The following is a 15,117-nucleotide window of genomic DNA, read 5'->3' on the forward strand; positions in this document are numbered from 1 at the left end:
GATTGTTCTTGGATGAGTCATGAGATTTCGAAATCTAGGAGAAGCATTCCAATCTCCACTCTTTCTCTAAGGTGCATAATGTGTTAAGCTTTGATTTCACATGGATATGGATCTTGAGTTTTCTCATTTGGTTCTGGAGGACTCAATATAGGAGTCATGTCATGTTTATCTACTTATGCATTGTGAATCGTTTTTTATGACATTCATTGATGTTGAGTTTAGGAGATGTTATTGGGCTTAATCCCTTCAATTTGGAAATTATTTGGTTCGATCTTCCTTTGGTTTGAGATGTATACATCTTGGTTGTGATTAAAAGTGGACAATGCTATTCTCTTTTGGGCTTTATGGAAATCATATTTATTGCAACTAAGCATTTAGAGGGGTGAAGGCCAAGCTACAACTTTTGATTTGCATATTGTCTCTTTGGTCTTTGGTTTTTGGTGTTTGGACTTAAGGTATTGTGTGGAGCTATGGTGATTACTAGGTTTTTTGTCATGTGTTGTCATTTGTAGTTAATTGTTTTTAATGACATAAAGTTCCCCTTATCTCTTTCCAATGTTGAGTTTGATGAACTTGGGAGTGGCATGGAGACTAGTGGTGAGAGTTGCACTTGTAACATATTGGTTTGAAGGTTTTGCATATCATTGTTGTGGATGTTCCTCAGTACTCCATCATGTCACTTACACCTTCTACATGATGTTATCAATAAATCTCTAAAAGGCCATTCATTTTCAAGTTTGACAATACCAATGCAATGGGAGTTTCCAATATGTATGTTCCTTATTAATAGGTTTGACAAGGAGCTTAATTATGGTTGATCATTTATTAATGTTGTTGATACCCAAAAAGTGTTGATGGTTGGTATAATGTAGTAGGTTGTATACCTTTACAATTTCACACTCGCTTTGGACCCACCTTGTTGGTTATGCCTTGTTCATGTCTTCTTGTGTTCAATTTCGGGATCGTTTAAAGAAATTTATTTCGGGTCGTTTAAAGAAACTTCATGCAATCCCTTGCTCACAACCTTTGTTTTGGCTCAAATTGTTGGGATCAGGATGGTTAACCTTATCCAAGCTCTTTGGCCCCAAATTTTGAATTATAGCAATATGCTTTGCAAGTTGCAGGAAAGTGCTCTCTGTTTCCTATCGTATCCCCCTTCTGAAACCCTAATGTTGTGTCCCCATCAAAGTCAGCAAACATGGCAGCCAAGAGATGACTGTAGTAAATTGATTAATCATTCGAAAACTGGTTTAAGAACAGCAGCGACAAAGATGTAAGTGAATCAGTAATGATATAAGGCAGCACTAAGTGGCATGTGGAAACTAAGGTTGTAATAACCTACCCATATATCTTAGCCAATACTTATATGATATAAATCATCTTAGCTTCAAAACAATTACAAGAAACAAACCTGGCCATCAATATTAAAACAATTTGAGCTTCCTTGGGACCCAATCTGTTCCTGTGAATTTGGGCAAGTGAATATGGGGAGCTTTACATCTCATTGACATATCCAATCACAACTATGGTTAGGCTGGAAACTTAATACCTCACGGAAGAAAATCAATATTTTAGTCAATACTGACTAATATAATACAGAAATAGAAGACTTGCTAATGTGAAGGTCTGTAATTGAGGCATTAATATATAATGAAAGGAAGGCAGAGTCTAAGTCAACAAACATGTCAACATCATCACCTGACAGCGACCATATTTCATGTCAATGGCATTGATACTATACAGTTATATAAGAGCAGCAATTTCATCAATACAAGCTTTTGTTCTTGGAGCCACCACTGACTCAGCAACAATGTAAGGCAGCTGTGATTTTAAGATGATACATTTATTGTTTGAAGAATTAAAAGCAACATTAAAAGCTACAGCTATTAAGAAAATCTGAAGGAACTCAATAAGTCTCAAGCGCATTAACCAGCAATTTGCATTAGGGATTGACTAATCAAATGATTAATCATCTAATAGACAGAAATAATAAGTAATGACAAGGCACCAATTAAGAGCTAAACTAATTTGTGTCAGTAACACATAATCATGGATAATTGAGAGGTGTGATTAAGTAATCACTGATAAAGGCAGATGTAGGGAAGGGCATTGAAGGATATCCGTAGTTTTCATGATTGTAAACAGGCCAGATCTGAACCCATATTAATCAACAGATAATGATACTCTAGTTCTTTGTGGGCAAAATATAGGGAGATCCAAAAAGAGCCAATACAATATATATATATATATGGTCCATCAAAGGAGAATCATTAGGCATCCAATTAAAGAATAAGTTTTCAGAATTCCAAGTAATACAATAGTTTTACATATCGTCCAAGCACTTGGCTTTGAATCAAGATAAGTTCTAAATTATTCGTAGAATTTTAAGTTACATATTAAAATGAAATGCCTTCAGTTTTTTAAATTATATTTATAAATGTATCACAATTTCATCTCAAGTAGAAATTACTGTTTCAGGTATAAATTAAGGTGATTCCTGAAAACAGACATTGTATTTCCCCAAAACTTAAAACCAAAAAGGTGTAACATTTAAATGCAACTCCCTCTCTCATTTGCACTATAACTATAATCAATAAGCACTATCATCATATGTGCATTTAATCAAGCAATTGAGCACAAGTCTATGATCAAGGATTTAAAAATTCTAGTCTGCATCTTTGTTTCAGCAATCACGATCAAACTTTTTGTGTCCCTCCATGATGAAAGCTTGCATCAATATCATTCAAGCAATATCAAGCCTTATTTGAGACTTCAAGCCAAGGGTTTCACAGTTAAGAATCTAAGATAACATTTATAATTTTTAACTTGGATTCGACCTTGCATAATATGATAATTTTTAATTTATCATTATCTTCAACAGGCCTAATGCTGATCCAAGGATGTGAGCATCACATGGGGTCAACATTCTTGGGGCCATTTGTGTTGTTTGTAACATTGTAATAAATATTTAACGTGGGGCTTCACATGGAAAATATACAAAGTATCCCGGGGACGGGTATGGGACATCCCCCCACTGTCCCCAATTAGGCAACAAATGCAGGGGACGTCTGGTCGTCCTCAGTACGGAAAGGGGACGTCTAGAAGTCCCCTAACTGTACCGGGGACGGTCAGCTGTCCCTGATCTTTGTGAAGCTTAAAAGAAAATAGAACAAAAAACTTTGTTTTGTTTGTTCCTACTTGGTCGTCAAGTGGGCTCTGCCCCTCGAAATGCCCTAAAAGGTCAAAAAATACCACATTGTGGTTATTTTGTCATTTGTTTGGCTTTGCCTATGAAGTTGGAGTGTGTTGTAGCTGGCTAGAATTTTTATTTTGCAAGAAGAGGAGGTGAATTTTTTTCTTCCAAGAGCTTGAGCAGCAGTCTACTTCATTTTTCTATATTTTGTTTTCTATGTTGAACTCCGACATGATGATGAAACTTTATGGAAGCCCTCTAGCCTTTGGGCATATTTAGATTTCCAGATTTTTATGATATTGTTCACTGCTAAACTGATATTTATATATTTGTGTTCACATATTGATATGCATATTGACAATCAAGTATTGAAATCGGTTATTATTTCCTAGATGACAATCAAATGGTGTATGTTAAGGTTCTATAATGTTTAAATGACACGCTTTGTGCTTAGTTTCATATGAATGACATGTATATTTGCAAATTTCAGTGTATATTTTAAAATTTCCCTATATATATAGCCATCCCCGTTTGTTATCTCCCCAGTCCCCAAAATCGCCAAGAATTTTGCCATCCCAGAAACCCATCCCACTGTCCCCCACCGTCCCCATCCCGGAAACTCAAGGGAACATAGGAAATATATTTAATATTGGAAAAACTTACCAATATTACATAAAGAGTTTACAATTTTGTAACCTCATGATATCAATGACATGGTTTTATGTAGTACAATTGGTGGTTTTGTGTGAACTTGATTCTGTAAAAGACAGCGCATAGGCAGTTCTGTAAGGTTCACTAGTTGGCTAACTCGACTTGGGGGATAAGAGAATTTGTCATTTGCATTTGTGAGGGTTTGAAACATGACATTGGATGTGTGGCTACATGGTTGCATGCTTGCTCACATGGAATGTTGGTAAAGAACTTGTGTTTTGAAAGTTTCCATGGACACTTTGGAGATGTATAGTAATGATTTATTTGCTGAATAATACATGAGAGATGGATACTTTTGGATATATATATATATAGAGAGAGAGAGAGAGAGTATATTCTTTTGCATATGGACCATACATTTCTCTATTTGGATTATGTGCAAATCATCATGTATGGCTGGAAATTTCAGTTGACCTAACCAATTGGGCTCATGTAACATATATGGTCTAGACAATCACTGCACCAACAACAACTAATTCTAAGCTATTAGCTATTAAATAATGCAGACCCCTCAACTATAGTTAAGTTAAAGTAGGGCCCAACAAAAACTCACTTGAATGGGGCTGCCCTGCATTGCAACCTAATTTAGGAAAGTTCCCATGGTCCAAAGAGGGGCCCTCAGGAAAACTTTACAGGAAAGAAAAGCACGAAAGAAAGTATGAATGCTTTATAATCCCCTTCCATCTAGTCAGGGCTTCTCAACAAATACCCAGAGTGCCTATCTATAATCGCCTCCTCGGTCTTCAAGATCGGCCATCATTCCCCTCATTGAGACGCATACTGAGCACTTATATTAATTGTGGGGTATAAAGTTCAAGAATGGTGGACAAAACTTGCCCCCCAAATGAGGAGCTTGTAGGTTCTTCACCAAGAAAAAAAAAGTGTTTATTCAACTAATGTCTGCCTATTTGGGCACTCCATTCAGTCAAGGCCAAGTGGATCCCAAACTGCCTTGGCTCTTAACACCCTATACAAACCCCACCCCACTAGTATAGGCCAACTCGGAAGGTTGGGAGCCGGAGCCTAGGGATTGAGATGCTGCTAAACCGACCTCATAAACCCTTCATAGCTGTAAATAACACCTAGTCCAATCAATCAAATAGTGACTAGCATTTCAACAAAATTTACCCTGATACAGAATATGCAACAGTTTCAAAAAATAACATAATATTCAAAAGATTTACAATCAAGAAAAGCAATATATTTTATGTTAATAATCATTTTTCTATCTGTAGATCTGTCTGCACAAATGATGTGCTTTTCAAACAAAGCCAGAGAGACAATACAATGAAAACATATATTGTCGAGTATGAGGTTTAATACATTATAATTTTAAATTCATATAATTGTACTTTACAGTCTTACTGTTTTTAAGCTTATTGCTCTGAAATTTCAAAATGCCTTATGATTTTCTCATGTGTGTCGTTTCTAGTTGTTTTGATACGAGAATATATAATATACTTAGTACACTAGCATGTGATTACCCAAAATGTATTAACTGGGCTATAAATATGATTTAAGAATGGTAACATAAACATACGTGCAGGCTTATATTACAGTGCCAAACAAAAAGATTCAGTGGGAGCATACAAAACAAATAAAATATTGGACCTAAGTTGTTGATAATCTACAATTTAGAAGCTAAACATGAAATAACATAGAGAATCTGTCCAGCATTCTGATGCTGGAGAAATGAAAACCTTTTAGACACTCACATCTTCCTCAAGCACTGGATCACCAGTCACAATAGAAGGAAGTGGAGGAGGTTGCAGTTCTTTCTTGTATACTTTCTGCATTTCCTCTGCTACAGCAACTGCTAGTGCGTCCTGGAATTGCAAAGCGCATATAATAAGGCAAGTGAATAATAATTAATAACTAAACTCGATGCACAGCATAGGGTAAAATCTCATAAACTCAATATGATTTATAGTTTTACCTGGTGGGCTTCAAATGGTGGATTGTAAGAGCACCCAGGTAAGTCTACTTCTACTGCTGGAATGACAGACTTCCTTGGCTTCCATTTTAAGCACTTCTGCAAACAATTATTTCGCAGGTCGCATGAATACAAACACTTATTACTTGACAATGCATTCAAATGTAAATTATTAAATTCCTTTTTCTTTATAAAACTCTAGATATTTAAGACATTTTAAAGTAAAACTGTTTCCCAATTGTTTTGAACTTGTAAGTTTTAACTTTTGTTCATTAATTCTGGTTCAAAAGTCCCAACTATTCAAGTATTTCCCTTATTTCCAAAACAGAATAAGTTTTGGGTAGGGTACTTGACAATGTATTCAAAAAATTCTATTTTCTTTAATAAACTCTAAATATCAAAGATATTTCAAAGTCAAATTGTTTCCCTATGACTTTAACTTTTATTCATTAATTCTAGTTTGAAAGTCCCAACCGTTCAAGCAATAGCCTTATTTAAAACGGAATAAGTTTTGGCCTTATTTTGGGCACACAGTTATAAATTGTCTTTATTTTACAAACAAAAATTCTCTCCTTGATGCAGCTGAAAAGGAGACATTTTATCCTTGAATAGAGCAAAATCACACCTTTAGATTCAAATATAATCTAAAACCTCTATAGCCCTATGAGTTTAATCCTAGAATTGAATCATCCACTTCTGTAGGAGCCAAAATGGTGAACCAAGGGCAAAAAGTACAAGCTTATACATTGTTATCACCAAGGAGTTTGTTAAAGTTACTAAACCAGGCAAAGGCACTGATTTAAACACTCTGCCTTTGCCTGGTTTAGTAACTTTAACAGACTTTTTGGAGAAATCATCAAACCCTTGATGCAATGTTGGGATCAAACACAATTTTGTGAAAAAAATTGTCAAGAACTCTAGTACATTTGTAGGAACATCATTCCCCCTAGAAACCCTAGGTGCAACCCAAGACACTTTCCAAGAAACCACGATTTAATAAGAACATCAAGACACTTTGTCAAACACTGAAAGCCACAATTTTGTGAAAAAATGTCAAAAGTCTTTGTTTTGAGGAGAACATAGTAAAAAAAACATTATTTTCAAAATATCATCAGAAACCAACAAACCCAAGACAAAGAAAACCATTGTTTTAAAAAAACATCAAACAAAGCCCTTTTGACATCAGAAAAATCATGATGTTTGGTAAGAAAAACCATGATTTTGGGTAAGAAATCATGTAAAATCCTCTGAGATTTTTGGGAAAAAACTATTCAAAACCTGCTACATATTTTTTTGGGAAAAAAAAGTGAAAATCCCTCAATGCATATGCAAGTGTGAAGAACCCATGTCCTCATCCTCACCCAACTATCATGCAGTAAAAAGAAAACACAGCAGGTTGTGAATGAACATTAACCATAGACATTGAATTAGTACAAACAAAATTCCATTGCACAGTAAAAAATCCCTCAAACAAAAAAAAATCAGAAAAAATGCTAAAACATTTCAAACAAACCTCAATTTTTCAGAAAAACTATTAAAAAAAAAAAAAAAAAATCCTCCAAAAATCCTCAATCTGAAAAAATGTGAGCTCAGAAAACCCTCAATTTGAGTTTTATCAAAATAAACTTCGATTGTAAAAAAATTTGGCAAAAAAGTCCAAAAAAAATTCTAGGATACCTCACAAATTTTCAAAAACCATTTAAAAACTTGTGGAAATAAATTCCAAGTAATAAATCCACAAACTTTAAAAATCTACCAAACAGCTATCTTTGCTTTAATACCATGATATGATAATTGATTGATATTCAATGTTAACCAAAAGAGAGTAATGCTCCTTAAATTAGTAATTATAAGAAGATTTTCCATCATTAAAAGTTAAACTATTGAGAACTAAAGACATAATAGAAAGTTACCAAACTAACTAAACAACTTAAGAACAAAAAGTTACTAAACACTGACTGACTTAAAGGAAAGTCACTTACATGACCATTATACTAAATATTACAATATTACTTTCATATGCAACACTCAGTAACACCAGTGTTCATTCTCTATTTTGATTGCCTTACATGGAGGATAGAGCCCAATCATGTTATTCATATTGTTCTTTTGTTCAGTGCAAAATAATATCCAAGCAATTTAATTCAAGCCGTAAATAAGAGTAGGAATAATTTCTATATGGTTTGATATTGTTTATGACATCGTTTCTGTGAATCTAGGGTATATTCCATGTTATCAGTGTCCTCACATTTTGTTGATTCATGAGCTAATGACTTGCAGACAAATTTTTGGAATGTGTGCTTATTAGCATGCATTCAAACTACATTAGTACCAATTACAACAAATCACAATAGGTAAGCATATAAGAGAGGAATGAAAATTTTATGCCCGTACAATTCTACCTTCAAAGCTAGCTTCCATATAATAACTACACAGTTGCAAAGAACCTTCAGAACGTAAATCATTGAATATGGAACCTCAACATGTTATGTTAAGTTGGTTTTATTATGTTGGACTCTGTACTGTGAAAAAAACATACAAATAACCATTTGGACCTTAAAACAGAGTTAAATTTCAGTCAATAATATTTGACGGTTAGTTTAGATATTTTTTTACTACAACTATTTTATCAAATAAACATTTGAATCAATTTCCATAAAATCATAGTTTTTTCAGAAGTTCTCAATTTGTTCTATGATGCATTTAAAACCTTTATAAAATTGGAAATAAATCAATAATGCTAAAGCAGTTAGCACTCCTATGTTTAAAAAGCCAAGCCAAGATTTCAGAACTTCTGGGAAGTAAGTTTCTTCAAGGGTTTCCAATTTACTACTGTCGTGCCCATCATCACTTATCTGTCAAATTGTTTTATATTAATACAATACATCTATTTGTGTCCTGACTCCTGAACTTCTTGAGGTCTTATGAAGCACCACTTGGAATGGTTCTACCATGTTAAAATCCCAGTTTACTTAAGCATGTATAAAACCCTCCCAAATTTCATCTTATCAAAAGTATCATGTAAAAATGAATATAATAGCCAAATTGACCAAAATACCTTCTCCTGCCCTTTCTCGGAAAATTTGTTACTGTTTCCTGCAAATGCAATGGCAAAATCAGAAACCCCTCAACAAGCAAAAGATCATCTAGAGTCTAGTTCATCCTATTTGGATATTACTCTATTTTACTTGCAAATGTATTTTCATACAATTTGGTAAAACTAAACAGTTATCCAATTAATACAATTTAAGTGGTGACTAAATTAAAGTGTACATGGCAAGATAACTGCATGGAACATTGAATTATGCATAGATGTCTCAAAAAAAGGATGAAGTTGAGCTCAATCAAGTTGAGTTGAACCTCTTTCATCCCAAATGTCATAAACAGCATTATTTGCCTTCTCTTCACTCTGTAAAACCAGTGGAAAATACAATTAATGAAAAATTTAAAAGCGCTTTATAATTGTCATTTACACACCAGAGAAAATGAATTAAGACCAGCATGAAAAAGAAAAAATAAAAAATCTATATTACAAAATACTTGATTAATTTTAAACTTAAACATAAAAATATAAAACTTAAATTTAAAATAAAGAATCTATATTACAAAGTATTTCATTAAATTTAAATTTAAACTCACTATTGTCATTTTTCTCAATAAGCGAAAGCATGCCTTCCCCACTTCATATATATTTTAAAACTTGAAAGATTTAATTTGTAAAATTATCTCAAAACTCTGCTGAAAAGTAGGCCTCATAAATTGATTATTGAGAACATTTATGCAAGTGCAAGGGAGATCTTCAATAATTCCTACAAGTTCATATATGAACCATAGTTATAAAATTTTCCAAAACTGAAATATTCTTACTGAATCTTGAATGTTATATGAGAACCGGAATAATCACACCAAAACTATCAACATCCAATCAGCATGTCAACCACCAATAAGCCCCATTTTTGTTAGCATCGACTCTTATTCTGAGCCCAGATATAACTTTATCATCAGCTTTGAAAATCATGTGGAATATATATCAACAATTGAACTTTTACACTGGATATGCAAACTCAAAAATGATTGAGAAGCTGGCACTGATTATATGAATGTAATGAGTAAACTGTTAGATAATCAGCAGAAATTCTGCATTTTCAACTACAACTCATCCTAGAATCTGATTCAGAAAAAAATCAGCTCTGGAACAAGGCAGGGTTCCATTCTTCGGTATGAAAATTGTGTGGTGTAGATAGGTTATATCACAGATTGCCAGAACATGAATTCAATATATCAATGCTTTAATACCAACAATACATTTGCCATATGACGAAAGAACTAGTGCCATATAAGTGCGAAGGGAAATAGCTTACTTTATTTATTACCAATAAGAATGCATACATCTTCGAAGTTCATGAATCCTTAATTATCCTTAGTTGGTTAAACGCCAACCAACACATCCCTTCGCTCTGCCCAAACTGCTCACTAATAAACCTTAATCAAGACTATGTTATACTAATGTTTTATTACGACTCTACATTATCGCCCCCCCCACCCCCCCAAAAGAAGTTGTCTCGTCTTTCAGACGACTAAACAGAATTTAACTAACTAATCCACGCTTCTAAGAAGTAGGGTGGGAAGACATCCCTAAACTCATGGTGCATTGCTGCCTTAAGAGCCGCAAGTCTCATTCTGCTGCCAGCTATTTGGCTCAGGTTGTCTAGAGCAGTCATAGCGTGTCCATCCAATCTTTCTGCCAGTGCTAACTTCCCTACTTGAGTCACCTTCTCCATCTCACATTCTTCCTAGGACTTATGGATCGTTGCCTCTAGGAGTGCCCAATCATTTTTTATTTTTGTTGCCACCTCTTTTGCTTGCCGAATATCTAGAAAGGTTGTCCTGAACACACCCTCCATCTGTGCTAGCATCTCTATAAGGTGTGGCTGCCCTGTGTGTCTCCAAAATGCAAGATGTCTTCCACTTCTTCATTTCCTCTTCCTTCCCAATTCCTCCTTCCATCAAAGTGGTTCACTCTTCATTATATCCACCCTGCGAAAATACCAAAAGTGATTATGTTGCCTTCACTATTGTGTCCATTTCAGATTCCTTTGCACTCCTTATGATTTCCCATGTAATTAGTGCCATTTCCTGAAATTCTAACAAGAAGTTTTCAAACTTTTCCCCAAATGGAAGTACCTTCTTTCTTTCTTCCATCTTGTCCTCTTCTCCTGTCTCCAGCAAAGCGGGTGAAGGTGGGAGTACCTCTTTTATCTCCATTTGGAATTTCTCCAATAACTTGTCTACCGCAGCTTTCTCGTCTCATGTCCTAGACCTTTCTCTTGGTGGTTGTTGTTGATTTGTTTCTCTTGCATCTAGTTGGTGTTGAATGTCCTTCAAGTTTCCCTCGGTGCAACCACTAAGTCAATTGATTGAGCTGCTTCTACTCCCTATATCGAATGGTGATCTTGATAGTATGCGTTGTCTTCCTATGGAATTGGAGATCCAGTTCCTTAGCCTAAGGTAATTGTTCTGTTGGAGCTAATTGTGTCACAAAAGACAACTGTGATCCTATAAATGCTATTCATTTAGCTCCCCAATCGGGAAATGGCCTCCTTGTCTATATTGTACAATTGCCTTCCTCAATACAGACTCCTTCATTTCCTCCTATGGGTGATGTATGGTTAGCTTCTCCCATTTCCTCATATAGGCCATATGAGCTTCTTTGCTCATGTCTTGGTTGTCCTTTGAACAGTCCTCCTATGTCTCAGCTAGCGTACAGCTGTCCACTTTTGGCATATGGTTATGACTTGTCTCTTGTCTATCCTCTTGCATCCAAACCGTACAAACATCTGCATGCATCCAAGTCATACAGACTTCAGGCACTTTCGTACTCGTACAAAGGGTTCCTCATACTTTTTTGTGTTGAATTTGTTGCTCCCTTTGGATTTCAACTTATTGTAATACAACTCTTGGCAATGGTCCTTCAACTAGTAGGAATGTGACTTCTCTAGCTGTTCCCTTGGAAGTGTTGTTTGGCAATCAAAACTCATTTTCCTCCAAACTTGAAGATGAGTCCTTTGTACCTGTGTATTCACCTGTTGTTGGTCCTTCATCATCATCTAAACTTCCTTCTTCCTTTGTGCTCTGTGTCTGGATGAAAATTTGTTGTCTTGCCCTTTTCTTCTGTGGCAACCAATATGTAGTTGTTGGCTTATAGGGTTCTACTCTATTGGCAGGGACAAACATTCTCCAACGCTCTAGACATACTTTTGTGCCGAGGGCTTCCAAAAATATGGCAATGTCATTATAAGGCATATTAAAAGTTTTGTACCTTAGCTCCAAAATTTGCTTCAATTATTTTGAGAAAAATTGAGCCCAATTATATACCCTCCCCATGTTTAGTTCATCCACAAACGATAGCATCCATATGGCTATGTTGGAGGTTTGACTCCCTCCTGTGAGCTTACTCCACCAAGTCTACAATGCATCTCCATTCTCCAAAAGCTATGACAGTCTTTTTCAAACCTCAGCTAATGCATTTGCTCAAGATAATCTGCCACTCCTTTTCTGTAAGATCATCTCTGCACATTAATACCAACCATTTCTTCTTTTCTTCCATAGTCATTTTTGTTGAGGTTTTTGCTAGGTACTGCCCTCAGTTGGGAACCCCTAATACCTTGCTCACCTCTTTGGTTAAATAGGAAATTGTAATACTTTGCTGAAAATACTAGATTACATATTGGTGCCCTTTCTTGTCGTATCTAGCAATCATCGTTCTAAGTAAAGGTTCAAACTCCTTTAAATCTAAGGGCCCATTTGGCGAGCGAAATACAAGTGGAATAGGCATATGTAAATTCCAAAAAATTTGAATTCCTCGTTTGGATGCACCAAAACGGAATTGGAATACGAAGTAAAAATGGAATACGTATTCCATTTTTGGCCCAAAAATGGGGTTTTGCAATTCCACCAAAATAGGTGTTAAGCGAATCGGGCCCTAAAATAACCATAAAAATAGTTGTACCTACCTTTGCTTTGCGTAATGCCTCCTTCAACGCATTATCCTCTTCCGCGTTCTCCCACCAGGTTCTGCACTCACTCCCAAAAGCACTCTCGAATGTGATACTTGCAGTTATAGTCTTCTAGCTATCATTGCCCTCTCCCTTCTTTTTGGAGGGAGCCATATATTTTACCTACAACTTCTTATCTTTTCAAGAATCTCTAATTGTGCCCTTGCTAGGATTGCCAATACTAGTTTTCACCATTCTAGAAGACTGTTTAAATAGCCTATTCTTTGTTTCAGTTGACCCCTTCTCAGGCCAATAACTACACTCCATGTGTCCTTGTTCTCCTGTCATCATCATTTCTCGCACTTGTTTTCCAACTGTCTATATGGTAGCACTACTGTTGTCTCCTATCGTACACCGCTTTCTATTTCCTTACTATTCTTGTCAATCCATATGGTCATCCTTGTATGATGTCTTTGTATGTCATGATTGGTACTCTCATACGGTTGTAGGTATGAGACTATATGCTTTGTTGCTCTCGTCGTACGTTATACTAGGCCCTTTGTTTTCTCCCTCCACCTTCTTGTCTCTCATACAGCCTCTTCTTTCTTATTCTAGTGAGCGGCTCCCTTCCTAGGTTATATGGCTTGCTATCATACGATGGCACAATCTCATTCTTTGTTTTGCGTGGGTTCTCTTCACACTTCTCCTCCTCCTATTTCATGTTCTTCACAATGACCTGCTTATGGCGTATTTTCTTGTGTTATAGAATGCCCCTAGAGTCGCTTTTTCTTTTGTAGTCATTTTATTACTATTTTCCTCGTGATCTTCCTTGAAAATTTCACTTGGTGGCTTATCTTATCTAATTGTTTTTTGCTTTTCATTCTAATATCCATTGTATTAATTTGCAAAGTTCGTTGCCTTTCTTTATAAATCCTCAACTTGGATCCATTTACATGATCTTTTAGGGGATTATTATCCAGAGTTGATTACTTTATTGCTCTGTTTGCTCCAACTTCTCTTATTTTGGAAGGTCCTAGCCAGCAAACCTTGAACTTTCCTAGTCATATTTCATTCTTACCATTATATTTAAGTATTGGTTGTCCGTATTGAAAATTAATCCCCTATAAATGCTTGTCATGCTAGAACTTCCTTCTATTTTGTGCTACCTCGATAGCCCATTGTGTTGTCATCCTCCTTTCATCCAATTTTAGTAGGGTATTAAGCCAATCTCTCAGACTTTCTGCATCTCCTAGCCTGTGTTCAACTACCACTGTAAAGCAATCGGGCCTAGCATGGCATATACGAAGGCATGTTGCCAACTGAATGTACTTTGATTTCCTATTGAAAGAAAGTGGATCTCGTATTGCTCTCTCCATTCCTTTGTTTAATTCACTGAATTAACTCTTGCTACATGCTTGGACATATCTCATTAAGGTCCCTCCATCCATGGCTGCACCAGATTGGATCTTGGCATGGGTAGCATTTTCTTATATAATAAGTTAATAAATAGGAGTACAGCTAAAAGCCCTTTCTAAATTGTGTTTGGCACAACCCAAGAAAGGTCTATAACTTGAGTAATATTGAGCACTTGGTTAGGAAAGGTGTAGTAGCAAAATATTTTCATGATTGCATACATGAGTTGCACCAGGAACTTGTGAAGAACTTGGTGAAAAAATAAAGTGTAGTACAAGGAACATGCAGATATCGAGAATTTGAACAATAATTCAAGTCAATGACATGGTATTTGCTCCAAGGTACCTACAATAAGTTGGAATTTAAGAAGATGGCACTATGTAAAGTTTTAAAAAAGTTTACGTCTAATGCTTGTGAGATAGAATCTTTTGAAGGTGTAGATAATTCACCAATTTTTGCTGGTTTGGAATGGAAGAAGGTTAGTGGTAAAGTTAAGGAAGCTTACAACTAATGCCAGTGAGATAAAACTTTTTGAGGGCATAAAATATTTCACCTGTTTTCAATATTGCCAATTTGTACTACTATTATGTAGGCAAACTAGAGGAGAGAAAGGAGAGAATGTTGATTATAAAGCAAGGAAGAATGCTACAGCAATTGCCTGAAAAGGAACGAGATGAGATTAAACAGTAATAGGTACTCATACTGCCAAGAAAACAACGGAAAAGAAATACATGTAATACTAGGTCAGATGGAAGAACAAGGCAGCAGATGAGGCAACCCAGATGAATGCATACAAAGTAGACAACCATAAAACCAAATTTCATAAAATGTTCATCAAGCTGCAAAACAGTAAACCTGTGAAACATTCCACT

General features: G+C 35.5%; 1 protein-coding gene across 1 annotated transcript in view; it reads right to left on the bottom strand.

The window, feature by feature from the left end:
* Positions 1-15,117, bottom strand: part of LOC149566287 (Nop53 protein) — a 106,539-nt gene that overhangs the window by 82,231 nt on the left and 9,191 nt on the right. The window contains exons 3-6 of the mRNA XM_089819695.1: positions 9,198-9,246; positions 8,896-8,933; positions 5,841-5,936; positions 5,620-5,730 (exon numbers count right to left, since the gene is read on the bottom strand). Coding sequence (XP_089675821.1) covers positions 5,620-5,730; positions 5,841-5,936; positions 8,896-8,933; positions 9,198-9,246 — 294 coding nt within the window. The remainder of the gene's footprint in view (positions 1-5,619; positions 5,731-5,840; positions 5,937-8,895; positions 8,934-9,197; positions 9,247-15,117) is intronic.

This window comes from Cupressus sempervirens, chromosome 3, assembly GCF_028749045.1.
Source record: "Cupressus sempervirens isolate cs-2001-9-10 chromosome 3, ASM2874904v1, whole genome shotgun sequence".
NCBI lineage: Eukaryota > Viridiplantae > Streptophyta > Pinopsida > Cupressales > Cupressaceae > Cupressus > Cupressus sempervirens.